Source organism: Myzus persicae, unplaced genomic scaffold (assembly GCF_001856785.1).
Source record: "Myzus persicae strain clone G006 unplaced genomic scaffold, MPER_G0061.0, whole genome shotgun sequence".
In the NCBI taxonomy this organism is placed as follows: Eukaryota; Metazoa; Arthropoda; class Insecta; order Hemiptera; family Aphididae; genus Myzus; species Myzus persicae.
In genome coordinates this window covers 10,626-32,962 of record NW_019101460.1, presented here as the reverse complement: position 1 = coordinate 32,962, position 22,337 = coordinate 10,626, and the positions used below count along the sequence as shown (strand labels likewise).

The following is a 22,337-nucleotide window of genomic DNA, read 5'->3' as shown; positions in this document are numbered from 1 at the left end:
TGATGTTCTGCTGAATACTGATTCATATTTCCACCATGATCATGGTGGACAGTAGACACCACGAATTAAGATTTCTAAATATAATCTAAATATAATCTTAATTCGTGGTAGACACTAATGTCATACACATTACAAATTTCAAGTCTATACTAGTCCCTACTCCTTAGTCTTGGAGGCGTAGTCCCCACTCCCATGATAAAGAAGTCAAGTTGTTAAACACGAATAACGAATTAAGGTATACCTTACTATATTATACCATGGAGTTTATTATATTATAATTTAAAAATAATAAAATCAACATCATGACGTCCTGTTATTGAAGTCTAAAACTCTAAACGCCTGTACCTACCCATGTTGTAACGCCTGTAACCATAGTCCGTAGGACATAGTTTGGACAGTGCCGGCAGAAGGGGGAGTTTCCCGAGTGCGTCCCGAAATGTACATTTTTTAATGTTCCTAGTGCGTCCATAATAAGGTATCATCCGAGTGCGTCCCCAAAAAAAAGGTCATATTTTTTACATAGCCCGAATGCGTCCAGTTCATTTAGAAATACCCAGGGTGCACCACGTGGAGGTGAACTGCCTTACACCCCAAAAATATTATTTTTATTATAATTATTAGAACTAGCTTACACGGTTAAGTTTAGGTTAGCGTACAATTTATTAAAACGTTTTTTGTTATTATTATATATTTATATAAGCTGGTGTTTAAATGCTATTCTTTTGAAAAAATCGAATCTTGTTATTTCATTATTATTAAATTGTTTTATATTGTCTTCGATGTATAATATTTTCTTGCACATACTTTGTTTTGGTTTTTTTTGTTGTTTGTGTGGCCGTTCGGATTGCTATTTTAGTATCGATTTGAATTTTTTTTAATATTTCCAAAAATGTGTATAAAATAACGAGTTGTACTTGGAATGAATGCTTTCACAAGCATTTGTTGTCCTTTCAGAACTTCTATTCATTTTAGCCCACATGGAAATAGGAAATTTTACTCCAGAATCTGTATAATTTTCTATTATATTATCCATAAATTCGTTAAGTTTTTGATGTTTTGGCATTATAAATATAAAATCTTCAATAATATAGTTTTCTGAATCTACTTGATTTAATAATGGTAAGCCAAATATATTAATTAAAATTAATTTCCCACCGTTTCCAGTGTTCAAATATCTTAAATAGATACCTATAGCAACTGTGGACCGAGGACGCACTCGGGCACTGTAATATAATTTGTCGATAAAACGGCGGACGCACTGGGACTATGAAAAAGGTAAAAATTAAAAACGGGACGCACTCGGGATATCCCCGCAGAAGGGGCAGCTGCCCAGGGCCCCGGCATTTTAGGGGACCTCCTCTTTTCGTGGCATTTTATTAAGCCTATAATTTTGTTTTTCGAATTAAAAATACAAGTCCTGTCTGCAGAGGCGGCTTGTGGGTTTTTAATAAAATAATTGGAATACTTATAATAGACGAGTGAGTGTCAAATCAAATCATAATGCCGACGGCGACGTCCATAACAATTTTGATGTTAAAATCTTGAATTTTTTTTAAATTTTTGTGTTTAGTGTACCTACTTGGTGTGCCTAAACATTTAATTTGTACATATTTTCTTTTAATAAATATTGAAAAAATTTGCCCCGGCCCGCAAAACCTCGAGCTGGCGATGTTTGTTTATATTGTTGTACCTATTTCATATTTTCGTTCACTACACTGAGTGTTCGGTCATCCATTGATTTTACCATTGCTCCAAGGGGGTGGCTAACGGGCTTTAGCCCCCCCCTCCAAATGGCTAGCCCCAAAACATATTTTATTAGGTTTATTGACAATTGACATTTGACTTTAAATTATTATAAAAAAAAATATCAATTATCGAAATTTAAACATTAGGGTATAACATAATGTCATAATATTATATTATATTAATACCTGTCATTCCGGGCCCTGGGAGAGACCTCTGTTGTTTATTATTATCGTCGCGACGTCGTTAGTTGGAACTGTGTACTATGTAGGATACCGGAAACGTCTAGATCATTCATTTTTATCGATACAATTTAGTTTATCTCAAACCGCTATGCTTCATATTCTCAGAGAAATCAATGTTCAAACTTCAGAAGTACTCTCAATAATGGGGGAAAAAGGACCAAGGCGTCTCAATTTTATAAGATTGTAAACAAGCTTTAAGATTTCTGTACATATTTCAAAATAAATACTACCTATTAATATTAAAAAATTTTGAATTTAGCCCCCCCCCAAAAAAAAAAAATTCTGGGTGCGCCCCTGCATTGCTCTATAGTCTATGGTATTACATCTTTATTATACATATTATTATTTATTAAACTGTTATAAAGTGACGAATTTTATACATTACAAAAGTGGTGTACCTAATAAACAGGAAACGTGCTTTCTTACACCTTTCTTACAAGTTACAACAGTAACATCGTATTATTCATTTATTCATATATGAATATAAATATATAATTACGACAAATAATAATTATTACATTGTAACAGTTATACCGACATATTATACATTGAACATAAATTGTAAAGGGGTTCAACTCCCCCCCCCTTTAGAAAAATAGAAAATTAAAAAATTTCTAGTTTATTCTAAAATTTAAAAAAAAATTTTTAGACCATTTTTTTTTTAACTGAATAAATAATAAATACTTTATATATCTATATTATGATCGATTTATGTATGTATATATTTATAGTATAGTGCTCAAGGTGGCAAGGTGATGATAGCGTAAACGTATCTTCTCGTCGAATTACGGAGCCTTTCGTACACGTAGAACGGTCATAACTCATAACTCATAACTCATAGATAGAGGGCACTTTTCGTGTGACTTGTGACTGCACAATATTAATATTGTATATTAATATATTATATATATAATATATTTACAATAATATAATTGAAAAAATAAAAATGAAATGCTACCTTCTAATGCATTGGATGCCATCAGGTGTTGTGACCCAATCACATTCCCTAATATATTTATGTTATTAAAAATTTTGTGCTGTCTCCCTGTTTCTACTTCAACACCAGAAAGGTCTTTTTCTGGCTTAAAAAGAATAAAAACCTACCTCAGAAGCAGTATGAAAGAGGTATGTATTATGTATAAACAATAAATTCTAATTAACCTGATTATTTTGATTTCATTTTATTGAATTGTTTGTCAAACAGGATCGTCTCAATGGTTTAGTGTTACTGAGTTATTATAGGAATGTTGTTATCACGCCAGATGAAGTATTAAATGAAATGGCAAAGAAGCCGAGAAAAATTGACTTAGTGTTATAATGAAAATATAATATTTTATTCTCACTATTTTGATGTTTTACTCAATGTAATTTCCTATAGTAATATCCTCTATAAAATTTCTATCTATGGAACTGAACCCTCCCCATAGAAAATTCTTAGCTACGGCCCTGGTATAGTGTCATAGTGACCATTCGACTTACCGAGTGTAAATTGCATTAAATGCCGCTCGTAGTATGAAGTATAATCACACAAAAAATACCTATTTTAAAATTGTCCAGTTAAAAAAAAATATATTTACAGAGAAAACCTTGGTCAGCCAGCCGACGGCTCTATAATATTATGTGTTAACTGTTATAGGGTTCCTATTTATAGCTAATTACTAGTTAGTGTTTGGTTACATAATAAATGTTATATTTTTCAACATAATTATTTAATGCGATTTATAATCAAGAGATATCTACCTTGCCGACAACAGACTATATACCTACTTAATTAACAGAAGGTACTGTACAACGGTTAATTATAGTAAAATTATAATATAAGACTGAAAAGCGATAAAGAATAAAATACAAATTAATAATAAGCATTAACACAGAACAATATTAGTATTAAGTAATAACACGCATTGATACCTATTGCGTATTAACTATTAAGTAGGTAGGTATTTGAGTAATTCGGGAGGTTTGTGACCTTTCGTTATCGAAAACGTTCCGCCGACCTTAAAACTATTTACTACTTATACGGCTATAATACCTAAACTAATTTTCCGATTTCTATTTCGAATAGCCATTACCATTTGCCATTACTTTAGGCACTATAACATTATAGTATTATACTTTAAATAAGGACGTAAGGTACTACTATTTAACTATTATAGTCCTGTTGCACTGCGACTTTCTTTTAGTCTCGCCAACAGTGTGTTAATTGGAGGACACTATGGTCGTTGACGCGTAAGTTGAGGTTGACTACACTAAATAACCAAACAATGTACAAATACAATATGCTACGCAGACACAGATTATATTATATTATATTATATTATAGTTTAATATAATCTGTGATACAGAGTGATTATTTCAACGCGTTAGGCTATAAAACCTATAGGCTACAACAGACGTGTGTTCAATTTTGACAACGATTAAACAATCAAACTGACTATGGTCTAAATGTCCGTGATGATTTTTAACAATGAAAATGAAAATATCTCATAGATTAACGTGACAAACAATACATAACATAATAATATATTATACAACTTTGCGCAACAATCAAATTTGTTAAAAATATTATTTTCGGTTTCTTACATTTTCAAATGACAATCAATGTTTTCTATTTCCTAATGTTTCTGCAGAATATTGAATATAATTTATAAAAAACAAAAAAATATTCATAACTGTAATAAATTAATTATAATAATCTAAGAAGATACCTAGAATACCTAGGTCCTAATTCTCCTAAGGATAACCAAGCAAATCTGTTGTGCTCTAAACTTTATTTCTAAATTATTAAAATGTATTATTAATTAATTAACTATTAGTATTCAACATATTTTTACTACTTGGAAAGAATTTAAAAATTAAATTAAAGAAAACAGTTATATAAAAAAAAATTAATAGTACATTTCGAGTACATACTGAACAATTAGGTTAAAACATTATTTTTAAAAATTTAAAAATTGGGAATAGGAAATATCTTTTACTGAAAAAAAATCACCTTGTATATTATTCACATTCACATAATATAAAATTACTATATTATGATATTGTGAGTGTCCTTCAGACTATTTGTCTATCCAGTTGCCAGTATGATATAAACAAATCCCCACCGAAGCATACAGATTAGAAATGAAATGCTTAACTGCTCTAAAAAAACGTGTCAATATTCATATTTTATTTAATAATCATTAGTAAAAACACCAACCAGAAGCATGAAATGCACAATATTATCAATATCATATAGTATATATTTTAAATAAAATGAAACAACAAAATGTTGTTATCTTTATAAATAAGCAAAAAAGATATCAAAACAATTTGAGCAAATATAAATATATATTACAAATATTATAAATAAATCATTTTTTTTTTCAATTATAATTCAATACTAACAGTAAAAATAAAAGTAGCCATATTTTATATTTAATCAAAATACAAAAGGTACAATAAGAATTTTACTTGTAATATTCTATCAAACAAGATAAAATATTAGTCAGTGAGCACTATTGTCAATCACCTTCCAGGCTTTCAACAAACATTCACTGATTTAAAAATGATAGGATAAAAAAAAATTTATTATCCAGTCATTTTAAATAAGTAAACCCTCGTAGACACTCTGTAGTGTTACAAAATATAAATAATAAAATAACAAAAAGTATCAAAAATATTATCTAACAATTATTATTATCCTGGATTACAAAAGTTTTTTTGATATAATATATATATATATTATAGTTAATACCAGGGCAAAATATTAATATAAATATCACATTTTTTCAATATACATTAAATTTGTACTTTTGAATCTTCTTTAAAAAATCATAATTTGTGTGCAAAAATATAAATGCATTTAAAGATCATTGATTACAAATATAATTAAGTATAAAAATTAACTATTATAAGTATATCTGAAGTTTACATAAACAAACTATTTTAATTGTACTATTATTTTGTACTTTTAAAGTTTTAAATGTCTAAGTAAGTACATATGATCTAGCAAGTGTTAGATGCTAACGATAAAATAAGGTAATTTTAGTAATAATTTTAGATTTACAATTTTTTTATTAAACTGCATTTTAATAGAATGTCTTTATTATATTTGCCTATTTACAGTTCAAAACAATTTCTTTGATCAGTCAATAAAATAAACACAGATTTTAGTATTTATGATAATATTTTATTATTGTCTCTAACTAAGGCAAATAATATTCAATATTAAAAAAATCTTTTGAAGTACTATATTTATTATTTCAGATATTATTTATATGTTTATGAAAAAATAAAAGCTATTTGGAAAAATGTATAGGTATATTTTGAATAATGTTCTATTAAAATAAAGAATACTAAAAAATCATTACATTGAATGATCAATTGTACAATTATTAAACATAATAATTGTGTATTATCTAATTGTTCATATTGATAGCACCATGTTTAGACATAAGTATAACAATTGATATACACAAATGTTAAACATTGCTTTTTCTATGTTAGGTATGTAATATGAAGTTTTTAATACACCTAATAAGTAACCATACAATTTTCAAGTATGTAATCGTTTTACATATATAAACTGTGCATTTTTGGGAATATAAAAATAAACTATTTTAATGCATATAATAATAATTTAATACTGAGAGTCAGAGAAATGCATTGTTTTAGCTATCACTTGGTAAACTCAATTTTACTAACTGTCCAGTGGTATTTACTGCAATATATTTATTTAGTATAGGATTTGTAAAAAACTTATCAACTGTTAATCTTACACTTGCTAGTATTATACCAGACTCAACATCAAGAGTAATTATTTGATTGTCTTCTTTTATTGCTATCCGTGTATCATCTGACGACCAAATCATTGATTGTATGTTATTTACACTTGGATCAAATGTAAAATATTTATGATCATTTAATTTTCTGTCAATACACTATAAAAAAAGGTTTAATATTAAATTATAGGTTATAAACATATTAATTATTATACTTACAACAATATGCTTTTGCCCACCAATAGCAATAAACCTCTTATTGTTTGATATACTGATGGGTGTTACCTCGTGTTCCAAAAATGGTAATGGATACTGGTAAACTAGATTTAAACTCCAATCTGAAGTTAATTGATAAATTTTCAAATAATTGCCATTGTCGACCACAGCTAAATTTGATGCATCAAGCATCAAGCTTCCATTTATTTTAATACAATTTATTTCCAATTTTATTGATGATTTATCACGTAGATTCAATATCTATTTAAAGAAACAACATTTAAATAGTTTAATCATAACAATACTAAAATTAAATTAAAATAAAATAAAATAATATTTATATAATTACATGAATGTCATGAACATTGTACAGCAAGATAACTTTATCATGAAATACAAAACAATTAATTAAATTGTGAACAATCACATCATATTTCTTTTTATTTGACCAAATCTAAAAATAGAAACAAAACAATAATAACTAAGCACTTTATTAAGTCTTTACAAAAATTTGTTTTACCTCTATAGCTTGATCAATTTTTATACTTTGTTTTAGTAAAAACGCTATGGTCAAATCACCACAGTCGAAACAAGCAAAAATTTTTTCTACCAATTGTGAAGTTGTAAATAAATATTCTGATGTTTGAAATTGCATACTGTACACGGATAAATCTTCACAAGCAACAATTATCATTATTTGATCAAAAAATTGATGTGACTGTACTATGGTCAAAGCTAAAACCCTTTCATCAATCATAGACCACTGATCCAAGCCTTCCAAAAGTATCTAGACACATAAAATTAATTAAATATATATTATATTGTAAGTAAAAAATAAAAATTTCATAATGCATTTGAATTTTTAAGTTATGCTCTAAAACCAAAATTAAAACTGTGATGGTATATAATATATAAAATATGTCATGTACTAAAATAACAGCCTAGTAAATGACAGGCACTTAATAACCTTAATAAACCAAAAAAAGTCCCATACACCCAAGGACAAATTCCCATTAAATATTGAAATAATGAAAAAGTCTGTACCATCTATTTGCAATGAATAATATACATTATTCTAAGCACCTTTAAAGTTTAAATTTTATTGCAGATATATTATTCATCTAAGCCCACGATTACACCACCAAGCTGTAAACCAACAAATAATACAATACACAATAATAGATGCAAATCGTTCCATCATCTGTCTTTATAGTACAGGTTTTTCCGAAATCAGATGAGACAGGGAACAACAGTAATTATTTGTCTTCAATAATTTTAAAAATAATTCATTTAAAGAGTATCAGTTACCCACATATATATTATATAGAGTTAAGAATCATCAATTGGGCAATACAATGTTATTAACAAAATAACAATAATACCTAGGTACCGAATTTTGTCAAACATCTTTATAACAATGCATAAAACATTGTTTTTTTAAATAAAAGTTGTTACCAATCTGGTTTAAAATTGTTTGAACTACTTTAAAAAATGTCAGGGGTAGCCCAGGTACAGCAATATTTTAAATTTTATTTCATAATTAGATTATAAGTTATAACCATTAAATTACCTTCAATGTCCCACATTTAGTAACAGCTGCAACTAATACTGAATCATTATCCACCCATACAGCATCAAAATTTCGTTGGAGTTTACAACAATATAAATTTTGATCTTCAGAAAACAATTTATAGTTTTGAAGAGATAAGATTTCATTTTTGCACACATTTTCAAAATTACTGTTGGATTGATTTGTAGTATTTGTTTGATGAGCACATGCATACTGTGTAATATCTTTTAGACACCATAATCTAATAGATTTGTTAGCAGCACTAAGTAACCAGTTACTCTGATCTGTTTTTGACCAAAACCAGTCTAAGTGTGATATATCTCTGTAATGTAAAAATTTAAATAAGTACAATGTTAAATAAACCTAATACTGGTACTTACTCATTAGAATTATACAAATCCAAAAAATTGTACCCATTGGATAAATCACAAATTTTTATTGTGCTATTACTCAAACTGAACGCTATATACCGAAAATGATTATTTGTATTCTCTTCAGAAATAGAAGACAATTTGTAATGCCGGTAACCAATTGGTGTAGAATAGACTAATGGCGGTGGTGAAGTTTTATTTTCATTTTCCCAGTTAAAATCGTAACTTTGCATTAAATTTGGTGTCATAACCAGCATTTTATTTTTTCCTATAAACAATGTGATTTTTTTTTAAATACAATTTACTTTAAAAAAATTAACTATAATAACCTTCTGAACTAGGTAAATAGAAAAATGATAACAATTTTTCTTTGAAGTAAAATAATCCAGTACAGTGGTCAAAAGGCCATTCACATCTATATATTCCACTAGTTTTAATTGGATCAAGTGTTGAAAATAGTATTATAGCTTCACGTGTCATATTTTCCATAAAATAACATTTATTGATGATACTATTATGCAAGATTGACTTTAGAATTGAATAATTGCCATCTCTCAATTTCCATATCTATTTTTCATAAATATAATATTTATTAATTTATTAATTTTATAATAAAGATTTACATAGTATAAAATTGTATAGGTGATGTTGAAAGCTCTATAAAAGAATCATAAACTGGTAATAATTTATTAACTTTTTAACAATATTTTATGAATGCAATAGCACAAAATTTACCTTTAATAATATGTAAATTCAGATCTCATGTCTTATAAACCATTGGTGAAAAACAAGCATTTATAATATGGTTTCTTTCGCAAGATATAAAATTACAATTTTAACATAAAATAAAGGTAATATTTTCAAAAACACTAAAATAGTATATTAACTATAAATCACCTTTAAAGTTTTATCAGTAGAGGATGAAACAACTAGTGTATCATCATATGGAGAAAATTGTGCAAAGATGACAGGTGAATCATGTTCTAACACAAAAACGCAATCAGTATTAATATTTTCAGTTGGTCTTTTATAATCTTGATGATATACATTTTGCCAATGTTCTTGTCTAGATTCAGGTGATGGTGTTCGCGTTATAGAATCTTAAAAAAAAATTAAATGTAAAATACAACATTGATGTTATATAAAAATAAAAAATATAAATACTTTCAGATTCAGGGAAACTGTTCATATTCCAAATACGTATAGTTGAATCATCAGATGTTGACAAAAAAAGATTTTTTGATTTATTCTTAACCATATGAGTAACTATTTCGGTGTGACCATTATAAGTATATAAACATTTATCAGAGATTATATTCCATAACTGTAACATTTTAATTAAGTAACAAAAAACATTATTGTTTTTAATTTTTTTTCACAAAACATTATTATATGATACTAAAATATTTATTTACTTTTATGCTTCCATTATTAGTAGCAATTAAAACTTCATCATGCCGATTTCCAAAAATAACTGTTTCAATTTTATCTCTGACAATAGATATATGAGGTTCTGGATGAAAATTTTGAGAAGGTCGAATACTAAAAATAATTTGTATTTGTATGAATGTTATTTAGCACATAAAAATACAATTTAAACTCACTCATAGTGAAAATATAATTGTGTACAAGATTTGGCAAGTTTATATGATTCATTATATATAAAAGAAGTTTCTGGTTCTTGAAGGCCTAGCTGAACAATATCACACTTAGTTCGATATAAATTAGGCCCAAAGCGCTTGACAAAATTTTCAATTTCTTTAATATATTCATCATAAATACTCTAAAAATATTATTTTGAAAAAAAAAAACAGTAAAATTAAAAAATAATATTTTATTCATTAAATCATTTATATTATATTTATATTAAAAATGTCACCTGTACAACAATATATTTTTTGTATTTTTTCAAATCTGCTAATAAATCAGCAGGGCCAGTTACAAATATTTTGGATTCAATAAACTTTAAATTTAAAAACCAGCGAGGAAATTCTTCTAGCATATCAGCATTTTTAAGGTGATATCCAAAATACAAAAAAATATAATTGTCATCTTTTGGAAGATTGGCAAAATTTCCTTTGCAATAATCTCTATAACGATCAATACATTTTTTATGCAATGCCTAAACACAAACAATGCGATTAGTTATAGAACAATTAACTTAATACATTGAACTTTGAGTTTTACTTTATATTCCTGAAAAGTCTTCATTTTTTTTAAATTTCTTAAAAGCAAATCATGTATTGAATAAACATAACTATTTAAAGGTTGATTCCAAACTCTAACTACTAAACTTTTTCGCATTAATTCTGACATAATATCTTCAACTTCAATCGTATTTATATTCCACAGTATGGATAAAACCTAGAATGTTAATATTTGAATAAAATGTATTCATATTTATAAAGTCATATTAAATTCTACATTACTTCTGGTTTGATATTTAAATCTTCTACGAACAAAGAAAAATCTTGATAATTCTTTTGCAAATCACTTGGTAAACTCTTTATACACATTTCTATTGCTTTTTCAAGACTTTTTAACTGATTTTGACTATGAGGTTTGTATCTGTAAAAAATATATACACTAAACTGTTAAGACAAGTTATGTAATTAGTAAAATTGTGCTAATTAATTTGTAAAAGTGACAATTATTATATTAGTACTATTCATATTAGTTAGTTCCCAAGCATGGATATTTTTTTTATTATTTTATGCATAGATTTTCCAATAATGTGTTTTTTTGTCTGTAAAAACTTTTTCCAGTTAAAAACTAAAAAATAATGCTATGATTTTCATATTCAGCATCTTTTTCAATGGCAAAGTGAAAATAGTTGGTACTTTTGAGAGGTCAAATTTAAAAAAATTTTCAAAAGTAGCAGTTATAACAGGAATTTTCAAGCAAAATCAGTTTTTGGCCTAATTAATTAAGTTTATTGGTGTGACTAAAATACTAATATTCTTAAATATTTAAAATTTTCATCAGACATTTATATTACTATTTTCTATACACCGTTAAATATTAAAAATATTTTGCATAATCTTTTGAATCTAATTATTGGCATAAGAAAATTTCTTTATAAGGTGAGTGTAAATCTACAAAAACTTTTTAAAAGTATCTGAAGTTTAAATTGTTTTTGATAGTGGATTTTCAGTCAAAAATATAACAGTTTTTTTATTTTATTGTAATTTAAAAACAAATAAGATACATAATTTTCACCAAATGGTTGTTTTATAATTTTCTATTTATGATAAATTTAAAAAATATTTTGATTTGTTTGAGCTATTTATAAACATTTAAAAATTTTTTTTAGTTTTTTTCCATTAATGTCAATAGATATTTTTTGTTGGGTCAAAAAAAGTTTTATAGTAAATTATTATAATTATTACAATTATCTAATAATATAATATTAAGCGGTTTTCTTGTTTTGCTATTTTTAGTTCATTTTGAACAAAATTAGATATTTACAATTTTAAGGGTGAATATTAAATATAAATTATGATCTATTTTATATGGTTGTAATTTAAAAATATTATTATATAGGCTACCTAACAACTCATCTCCACTCTGAATAGTTTTTCGTATAAAATGATATTATTATATCATTGAATTCAAATTTGACACCATCCATTACAGTGACCCACTTACATATAAGTAGATCAGAATCTACCTTTTTTAATAATGAGGGTTACTTTAGGAATCAATCACTCAGGAACAACTAAACTATCATGATTACCAAATTATAATTATTCTTTTTTGGAATAATATTGAAGATGAAACAATAGAAGTAATGTTCTTGAATAATTAAACTTCTATCAAACTTTAACCCCTGAAATTCAATTAAAAATAATAAATTTCCTTTCCCTCACCTCCAAAAATATGGTCATTATATCTTGTTTCACGAGAGAACATGCTGATATTCAACATGAAGAACGTTGTCATATCCTCTCCATGCCTACCATTACCAACTAGTATTCTCTCTAGATAGGCATGTTGAGTAAAGAAATTTATTTTTAAAATATTGAATAGCATTTACAATTTACACCATGATTGATTAAAGATGTTATACAAAATTATATAATAATACTTAAAATAATAGTTACTTAAAAGGTTCACTGGTTTTATCTGATAACTCATTCAAATAAAATTTCCATCGATCTGTATTATTAATGGCTTCTTCTCTATGCATTTCAAGTTGTGTAGCAATAAGTGAAATAGTTAATGGAAATCCTAAATAAATAAATAAATAAATAAATTCAATTCAAATCATAGTACATTCAAAAAAACTATAATACCTTTGCATATACGATGCAGTTTTGACGCGTGTAAAGGTAAAGACTTAAAGTCGACATTCAAACATTTTGAAAATAAATCTAAAGTCTCCCTTTCTTCAAATCCTTCATTTACTTTTAAATATTTCACTCGAGTATCTATTATATCATCCATAATACTCATATCATTAGTTGTTATTAATATTTTACAACCGATATCCAGGAATTTAACTATTTCATTACTGCATACATCATCCAAAATCAATAAACCTCCTGTCAATAGTTTGTGTTTCCATCTACAAAATAAATTTTTTATTATTAATTAAACAAATAAACATTAATTAATATTAATTTTATATAATTTGTAATTAAAAAATTAAATAAAGCTACAAGCCTACAATATTAAGTTAACAATAGTTAAACAAATTCTCGGATTGGGTTGCCCGCCTTGGCTTATCCCTGAACCTCAGTAAATGTCAAATCATAACCTTTTCCAGATCTTGAATCCCTATCCTTAATAATTACCATATAAACGGCGCTCCGCTCCATCGTGTCTTTTCCATCAAAGATCTTGGAATCCATTATTCCTCCTCACTCTGTTTTAGTCGTCACATTGAGACAACTGTGTGTAGAGCTCTAAAAGTTATTGGCTTTATAAAGCGTAATACTAAACATTTCTCCTCTGCTAACTGTCTCCGTTCCCTTTACATCTCTTTAGTTCGTTCTCTGCTCATGTATGGTACTGTTATCTGGCACCCATACCTAGCCAAAGACCAACTAAGAATTGAGCGTGTGCAGAATAAATTCCTGGCATACGCTGCTTTTATTCTTAAATTGCCCGATCCTTGCCATGACTATACTTATTCACATGAAGTCCTAAGTCTTCCAACACTCCATTCCCGCAGTTCCCTTGCAGACCAAGACTTTATAATGGCTTTGCTCAATGGGCAGTACTTGACGCTCCCGACATATTATCAAATATATCCTTCAGAGTACCTTCACATAATACCCGCAACCAAGGACAGTTCTATATACCTGCACACTCTACATCATACGGCCATAACAACCCGATCTATCACATTCTCCGATCTTTCCAATATTTATTCCACTCTAATTATTTTTTGTTTTCGTTATGTACTATTATATATTTATGTCCCAATATTTAACCATACACATTGTCATGTTATAATACCTCATGGCGTATATTATGTAAAATAAAATAAAAATAAAATAAAATATTAATATCAGAGACGTATTCATGAGAAGAATGGTGGCTGAGGATGCTGCAGCCCCCTGAAATATATACTTGTGTCTATTTGTTTTAGTTGACACTTTGGAGGAACAAAGTAAAAAAAGCCGGTAAGTGGATGTCGCTCTGCTGTACAGTAGGCACAAGTGGGTCACTGTAATGGATGGTCTTAAATTTGAATTCGATGATATACAATCATTCTGAGCAAAGACGATCAATAATATTAATTAATAATTTAATATATTTGATGATATTGTGAATAAAGTAATTTATTTTACTAGTAAGCATTTAATACGGCACGGTAGATTTAATTTATTTTTACCAAAAAAAAAATGCATTTTAAGTCATTTTTGTATAAAATATAATAGTTTCAAGAACCCACAAATAATATTTTTAAATTACAACAAAATAACTTAAATCATCTTGGTTATTAATATGTGATTTTGTCCACATTTTAACATAAAACAACTAAAAGAAAAAATTGTGATTATACATTTTTAGGTTACAGAATAACCAACTTACGTGAAACTTTTTTTTAAAATTTCAAACCTAATCTATACAATTATTTGTAAATTTTGAATGATATGAATTTTATCAAAATTTCAACTTCAAATGTTTATAAAAAAAAACTGTGCCTCTGTATTTTCAATGTTTTTCAACTAATATTCAAACAATATTCAGGACCTAGTCTTCAATTTTCATGCTTTTTGACCAAACAAATAAAATTTAATTGACATTTATAAAAAAAAAAAAAGAAAATTGAAAACCTTCGTCAACAGCTTAAAACGAGTTTAAGTATTTTAAAAATGTTGTCAAGTATATGAATTGATAAAATAAAGTATATATAAGAAACGGACTGAATATTTAATGTTGTAGAAATTTTAACTTCCAACGCTCAACAAAATTAAATTTGACCTTCCGGTAGAAATTGTATTATTGAAAAAGGTTGACAAACTTATACGGAATCTTGTATTCAATTTTAAAATCTTAGATAAAACATGACAGTACCAACTAGATTCACTATCCTATCATGGAAGATGCTGTTGAAGAAAATCGGAGAACTTTTACTGTCCCAAAAACTAATGATAAACTCAAAAACAAAATAAAAAACATAAAATAAAAAACATAAATCATTGAAAAATCTAAAATTCCAAAAAGTTTTCAAAAGTGTAGGGAATAACTGAGTATGTAAGCAAAATCGGTTTTTGATAAAAACTTTTGTCTTTTTGCGGCATTTATATTTTATAGGCATAAGATAATTTTGATTTTAATTAATTTTTTTAAAATTCATAATGACTCAGTTAAAATACATGGAAAATATGAGATTCCTCGTAAGTTTGTTGTTAGTGTAAATTAAAAAAAAGTTGTGCGTAAATCCATAATATTTTTTCATGAGCATCCGAAGTCAAAACATTGGTAAAATTTGTCAAAATTGCTAAAAAATTTAAATTATTTTGTTAGAAATTCATAAAAAAAATTTTTTTATTTAAATCCAAAAATTGAAAATTTGACACAAGATTCTTCAATAGTTTTCCAACCTTAAACAAAAATATAAAGTTTAGAAGAAAATCAAATTTATTTTTAAGAGCTTTGGAAATTAAAATTTTTATGACGTAGAATAGTCAACCGATTTTCTTTTTTGTTGTCATTCAAAAACAAACACCGTTAGATACTTACAATTTTCACCAAATGTTTGTTTTTTTACAAATTTCTGTACATCATATTTTTATTCATTTTGACCTATTTTAAGACTTCAAAATTTTTTTTTGTGTTAAAGTTTGAAAATGTAATACTTGGTTTCTCATAAATGATAATATCAGTTGAAAAATATTAAAGACACATACACACAATTTTTTTATAAGTATTTTAAGTTCCAATTATTAGAAAATTCATCAAAATCTCAAAAATATCACAATCATAGTTTAGTTAAAAATGTATAACGTCATGTTCTAATTTTACAGCTAAAGTTTTAAAGTTTTAAGGTTTCTCGTCATACTGTAATCAAAAAAATCTAAATGTTATGGGAACACATTTTTTCATAGATATTTAAAATTCAAATTTATACAAAATCTAAACAAAGAATAACAATTTTAATTATATTTTGTTGTATTTTAAAAATATTGTTTGTGGGTAACTTTTAAACTATAATTTTATTTTACTCATAAAATGAAATGTTGAAATGCAATTTTTTTTGGCGACAATTTTCAACCTACTGATGTATTAAGTAAAAATATCATATAGTGTATACTAAATACTTGTACTCCATTCCAAAAGAGAATTTACAGGGTAGTGACCGATAGAAAGGAAAAAAGTGCGCAGAACTGGTATCTTCTCTTTTGAAACAAAGTATAGTAATATAGGCTGACAGATAGTCTTTGCTTACAATTGTTTTTTTGAATACAATGATTTTATATGTATCGTTGGATTCAAATTTAACACATCCATTACAGGGACCCATCATACAGCACTTAATGTACAGCAGAACGGTATTCAGTTTTAATTTACTTAGAAATATTATAATTTACCACTTAATAATACATTTTCAATATTCATACTGACTATAATATTATAATATTGTTATTTATGATATTTTATGCTAAATATTATTTAGGTAGGTACATTTATATTTTTCATCAACTTCCTCGGAAATAAAACTCTAAATATGTGCATGAATAACATATTTAAGAAAGTTTTTTTCAAAATGATAAAAACTTATTACATTATTTATTTTAACGTCAAGTTGTAGAGAAACAGGTACAAATACTATCTATTTCAAACATAAAATTATTGAATTATGTACTTTACTTACAAATTTTGAATTTTTTTCCTTGTATCCTCATAATCTATAATTAGAGGAGGTGTGATAAGCTGTTCTTGATCATTTAATCTATTTAATATTTCAGTTTGAATATATTCAGCATGTGATGAATTTTCTCGCCCAACATTTATCCATTGCACAAATCCCTGCAAATAAATGAAATAAAAATAGTTAATACATAACAATAAGCAATTTTTGTTCTCAATTAAAAGATAGAATTTTATTAAATATTTATACAAATTAAACATTAATTAATTAATGGGGGACGGAGTGGCCGAGTGGATAATGCGTCAGTTGCAACGCGCACCGTCGCCGGTTCGAACCTCGGTCACGGGCGGCACTTATCTCCGAGCAGTCACGGTGTCCGGAGAGATATGCCACCATCCCCCAACCAGGCATGGCAGAAACCTACAGGTGCCCACTAGAAATTCTGCCAAACAAACACACACGTGTTCCATAACCCTACAGTTCCCAAAAAAAAAACTCTACAGTTACAAAACCTTACAGTACCACAACCTACAGCTATAATGGTCTCAGTTGTCAAAGTTTAAATACAAAAAAAAAAAAAAGAACATTAATTAAAATATACATTCCTAGTTTTTTTAGTAGTTTTGTGTTTTTATAGCAACTTAAAGGATCCATGATCAAAAAAGTTGCCCCTACGTCACTGTCCTAAACCTAATAAAGTATTTGTTATTTTTTAAAAAGGAACTTGACTTACCTTACTCTTCTTGCTTAAAAAATTATTATACCAAATAGATTTTTTATAAGACTATGTAAACTATTAAGAGGACGTGATACCTGCATGTGTTGTCTCTGTCTTACAAGTGCGTAACATAGCAAATTTTACGCTCAGCAGAACACGTGTAGCTCCGTTAGTTTAAAAATTAGTGCGAATTGACCTCTTATAANGGTTTTTTATTATATTTTAATTTTAACGCGAGTTATGAGTATTTTAAAATTGTAAATTTTTTATACATCTTAAAATACTTATAACTCGCGTTAAAATAAAAATATAATTAAAAGCCTATGAGGTTGCCTAGATAATAATCTTACCTTTAGATTTTCTAAGAGGTCAGTTCACTTTAATTTTTAAATTAATGGAGCTACACGTGTTCTGCTGAGTGTACAATTTGCTATGTTACGCACTTGTAAGACGGAGACAACACATGCGGGTATCACGTCCTCTTAATTACAATTCACAAATAACTATTAAACAAATAAATTAATAATATTTATAAATATAAATATATTTACCTGAAAGTATTGCATTGTAATGAAGGGATCATTTAACACTTCTACAACCAGACTAGATTTTCCACAGCCAGTCATACCATTTATAACTATAAAATTATTCACTTCTAACTCTGTTAAAAGTTTTTTTAATGTTTTTACCTATTTTAAAAATTATAAACCAAAAATATAATAACATAAATTAACATCACTAAGTGTATACACTATACATACATGTTTAACTCGTGATACATGTCTTGATGATAATTGAGGTACTTCACCAGCAGTTAAAGTCTCCTGTATTTTTTTTGAAAACTTAACATTATATTTATTTGTTATGGAATCTTGTAAGTGACCAGCTATCCATGAATAATGTGTTGACAAATGGTTTAGGAACTGATTTATGCCATTCCTACCTTTTGAAGGTAATAGTTCAAGCAAACGACTAGCTTCCTTCTCGCTATTTCTCTATAACCAACAATGAACATGTTATTTGTTTATGAAAATATTGAATATATAATATGCCAAACCTAAACGACAGTCACAAGGAGGATAAAGTATAATTTAAATCTAAACTAAATGTGAAAATCGTATACATCTAAAAATACGGTGTATGGCTGAACGAAGTGGTGTCACTGAGGTTAACAAAAATAGTTGATTTGCAATATTCTAAAGAAGAGTCTTTCAGGAAGATCTGGACCCATTTATAAGGGAATTAATGAACAGTTGGTCAGCTTTAAAGAGTAGCAATGATAGAGTTTGGATGTGGAAAATTGTAAGGCTAGGTGAGTAGTCGTGGTGGGTGATGACGTACTGAGAAAGAAAGAAACATAAGCAAAAAATCAATTTTGAACACATTAGATGCAAAATTGGTCAAGTAAAATGTGCTATACAACCATATCATATTCTAAAAGATGTGTGACGAGTGAAAAGTATAAAATATGGAGACAATGGGCTGTTTTAAACTTTTGGTGTTATGTTTAATGAATTATAGGACTTTCAACACTATTTACAGGTAAGTTAATGTAATATTAAGAAAAAAAAAAGAAGTAGAGTAGTATACCCCAAGCTCTAAACAATGGAAACACATTGCATCATCACACAATACGATTTTTACCTTTTTAAATGGACAGAAATAGAATTGTTAAATAAAACCCAGAACAAAAGAGGATTCAGCCTTGAGGAACTCCAGACAAAACTTCAATCATATACTAATAGGTATTACTTAGTTCTACAAATTTTGATATGTACATGAAATAAGAAGTGATCCAAGATAGAAGTGAGTTATAAAGTTCTAAGTTCTTTAGAATCTAAGTTGTGATCTACAGAATCAAAGGTTTTAAAAGAATTGGTCAAAATTGCATTGACTTGAGAGCCATTTTTGATACTACTTGGTGGATTTACTACGCTGGAATCCTGATGTTGAACCCTGTTGTAGATAATTAATTCAAACTTTTGTAATTAGCTTAGATAAATGCCTACATTTGTTTCAGAGTTCAGATACAACATTGTCATTTTACAGGTAGTTTCCACTTATAAAATGAAATAAAAATATTTAAGAGTATGAATGACAGGTAGGTATGCCATATTTTCTAGTAAGTACAGTTAGTCACTATATAGTAGCTATTTAGTACCATTAAGTCTGCAAGAGTTCTAGATATTTCACAGATAAATGCATTACTTTTTGAAGTATGGAGTGAAACAAATTGTTCAATGCAGGACAGAAGGGTGTAGTTGAAAAGTGGTTACATCATTATTAACAGAATACAATGTATAAGTCTTAGCCAGTTAAAATAATTAGTAAACATTGAAATACAAATATACAATTCTTGAAATCACAACAAATTTAAGTTGTTCATACATTTTTGATGGGAAAGGAAGGAGTGAGTGATTTATAAAGGATGATTTGAGTACTTTTTTTTCTAATGGGGAACGAGATTACCTTACTGAGATTCTTATTATGAGTTTAAGTAAATCAAGAAAACCCCCATATTTGTTGAAAACAGAATTACACTAGAAAAAATATATACAAACTAAAGAAAGAGTAGGAGTCGCTCTCAGAATTCAACACAATTACATAATTAGATATGATTAATTCAAAAACAATGGCATTACTCAACTATAAAATGTCTTACCTCGGATTTAATATTGTTATATTCATTTTCTGTTAACACCTGTTTTTTTAATAAGGCTAGGGTAATATCGGGTAGAATCTCTTGTACAATACTGTCATGATATTCATTTAAAATCGTACATAGAATATTTTGATTGTCGTCGATTTCCATTATTATTAATTAGTAGTTATAAAAAATTCAGTCTTGAAGCTACAGCCTACAATTATTGATTCCCGATCAATATTTTTGAAACCTAACAATAAACACAAATCACAACATAATCATGATTAATTAATATTTAACCTTGAGGTGAAATTAGACTAGAATAAAAACATTGTTTTAAAATTGGTTAAAAAAAAACTTTAAAACATTACAAACGTTGTCGTTTTTATTGGAATGATTTATGACTTATGTGTTAAGTTTTAAGTTTTAACACTTCTAACTTTATCCTAAGGTATATTATTGTGTGATCATAATATTGTTATCTACTATCTACTATGCACTTACCTTATCTACAACCGCAGAACTATAATACAACCATAGTAATACCAGGTAATACCATAGAACAATACAATATGGGCCGACATATTAAGTCGCACGGTTATTCTGCCACCAGCTGCAAGAGAGCGTAATTCGATGGGAGAGCGAAGTTTTACCACTTAGTACATTCTATACATAATACATACTATATAATATTAATATATACGTTCTTCTTGATTTTAAATTAAATATAAATTATTCATTACTCATTACATGGACCTTATTAAAGTATACCTAAGTATACAATTAAAATTCAAAAGGTTTTTGGTTTTAAACATGGACTATGAATTAAGATGGACCTTAGTCCTTGCCTCCTTGGTTTTAAAAAAGTTTAAATTTCAAAATGTTTTGTAATACAAGTCTAATGATAAATAAAACATAGTAGGTATATAAATAATGCATAGTTTAAAGTTTTGATAATTTTTTTGTTTTTTTATTTCGGGTGCTTTAAATAAACTTTTATTTTTTAACCGGCTTGTTTTTTGTTTGACATTTGAGCATATAACCAGTTATATACACTAGACACTAATACAAAATAACATTTAGGTAACCATAATTTTTAGGTACAAGTTACTAGCTTTATGTATGTTAGTTGTACTTAAATAATCAAAGCAAAATATTAATAAAAATTAAAAAAATTATATTTAAAATCGCATCATGTTTAGGTATATACATATTGTCTATTTATAAATATCATATTTTGGTGATGTACCTATTTCTAACCTTCATAACTACAACTTACCAGTCATCAAACAGCCCCCCCCCCCCAAAAATAAAATTATATTTATAATTTCATGCCGAAATAGTCGATTTTGGATACTTGGCGGTAAGACAGAAGTTACAAACTATTTAAAAGCCGTTTAAGATTCTCCACTAGTCTTAATTAACTGATTAGATATACCGTATATTCTTCAGCCTAGGAGTGTAGGCTAGGTTTACTTGTTATTTAGGAGTAGTACTAGTAGTAGTGTTCACATAGATCCTCCTCTGCTGTCGGTTCAAACGAAAAAAAAAAAGAAAGGTTTACTTGTTATTAGGTTATCCGTCTGCTGAGGGGCAGGTAGTATGCTCTCCTCCTAAGGACCGAATATTGTAGTTGGTAAATTTTATTCACTCACAGCTACTGCGTCTTATTTATACCGGCTTTCTTTTTTTTTAAAATTATACTCCAAACATAATTTATTAGGTACTTTAAAAATAGTGT

At 27.4% G+C, this 22,337-nt stretch overlaps 2 protein-coding genes across 2 annotated transcripts; one reads left to right on the top strand and one right to left on the bottom strand.

Moving 5' to 3' along the window:
• Positions 1 to 2,652: 2,652 nt before the first annotated feature.
• LOC111029207 (52 kDa repressor of the inhibitor of the protein kinase-like) lies at positions 2,653 to 3,455 on the top strand. The gene is made up of 2 exons (XM_022308139.1): positions 2,653 to 3,113; positions 3,193 to 3,455. The coding sequence occupies exons 1-2, from the start codon at positions 2,940 to 2,942 to the stop codon at positions 3,304 to 3,306; spliced, it is 288 nt and encodes a 95-aa protein (XP_022163831.1). The 5' UTR covers positions 2,653 to 2,939; the 3' UTR covers positions 3,307 to 3,455.
• Positions 3,456 to 6,297: 2,842 nt separating this feature from the next.
• On the bottom strand, positions 6,298 to 21,071 carry LOC111029170 (apoptotic protease-activating factor 1-like). The gene is made up of 20 exons (XM_022308059.1): positions 20,615 to 21,071; positions 18,714 to 18,947; positions 18,504 to 18,641; positions 17,238 to 17,392; positions 13,204 to 13,475; positions 13,012 to 13,138; positions 11,338 to 11,476; positions 11,096 to 11,272; positions 10,788 to 11,030; positions 10,513 to 10,691; positions 10,324 to 10,450; positions 10,073 to 10,232; positions 9,806 to 10,008; positions 9,238 to 9,475; positions 8,918 to 9,176; positions 8,538 to 8,859; positions 7,488 to 7,754; positions 7,317 to 7,421; positions 6,971 to 7,228; positions 6,298 to 6,910 (listed from the first exon to the last, which is right to left on the bottom strand). Exons 1-20 carry the CDS (start codon positions 20,762 to 20,764, stop codon positions 6,641 to 6,643), a joined length of 4,023 nt encoding a protein of 1,340 aa, XP_022163751.1. The 5' UTR covers positions 20,765 to 21,071; the 3' UTR covers positions 6,298 to 6,640.
• Positions 21,072 to 22,337: the final 1,266 nt, after the last annotated feature.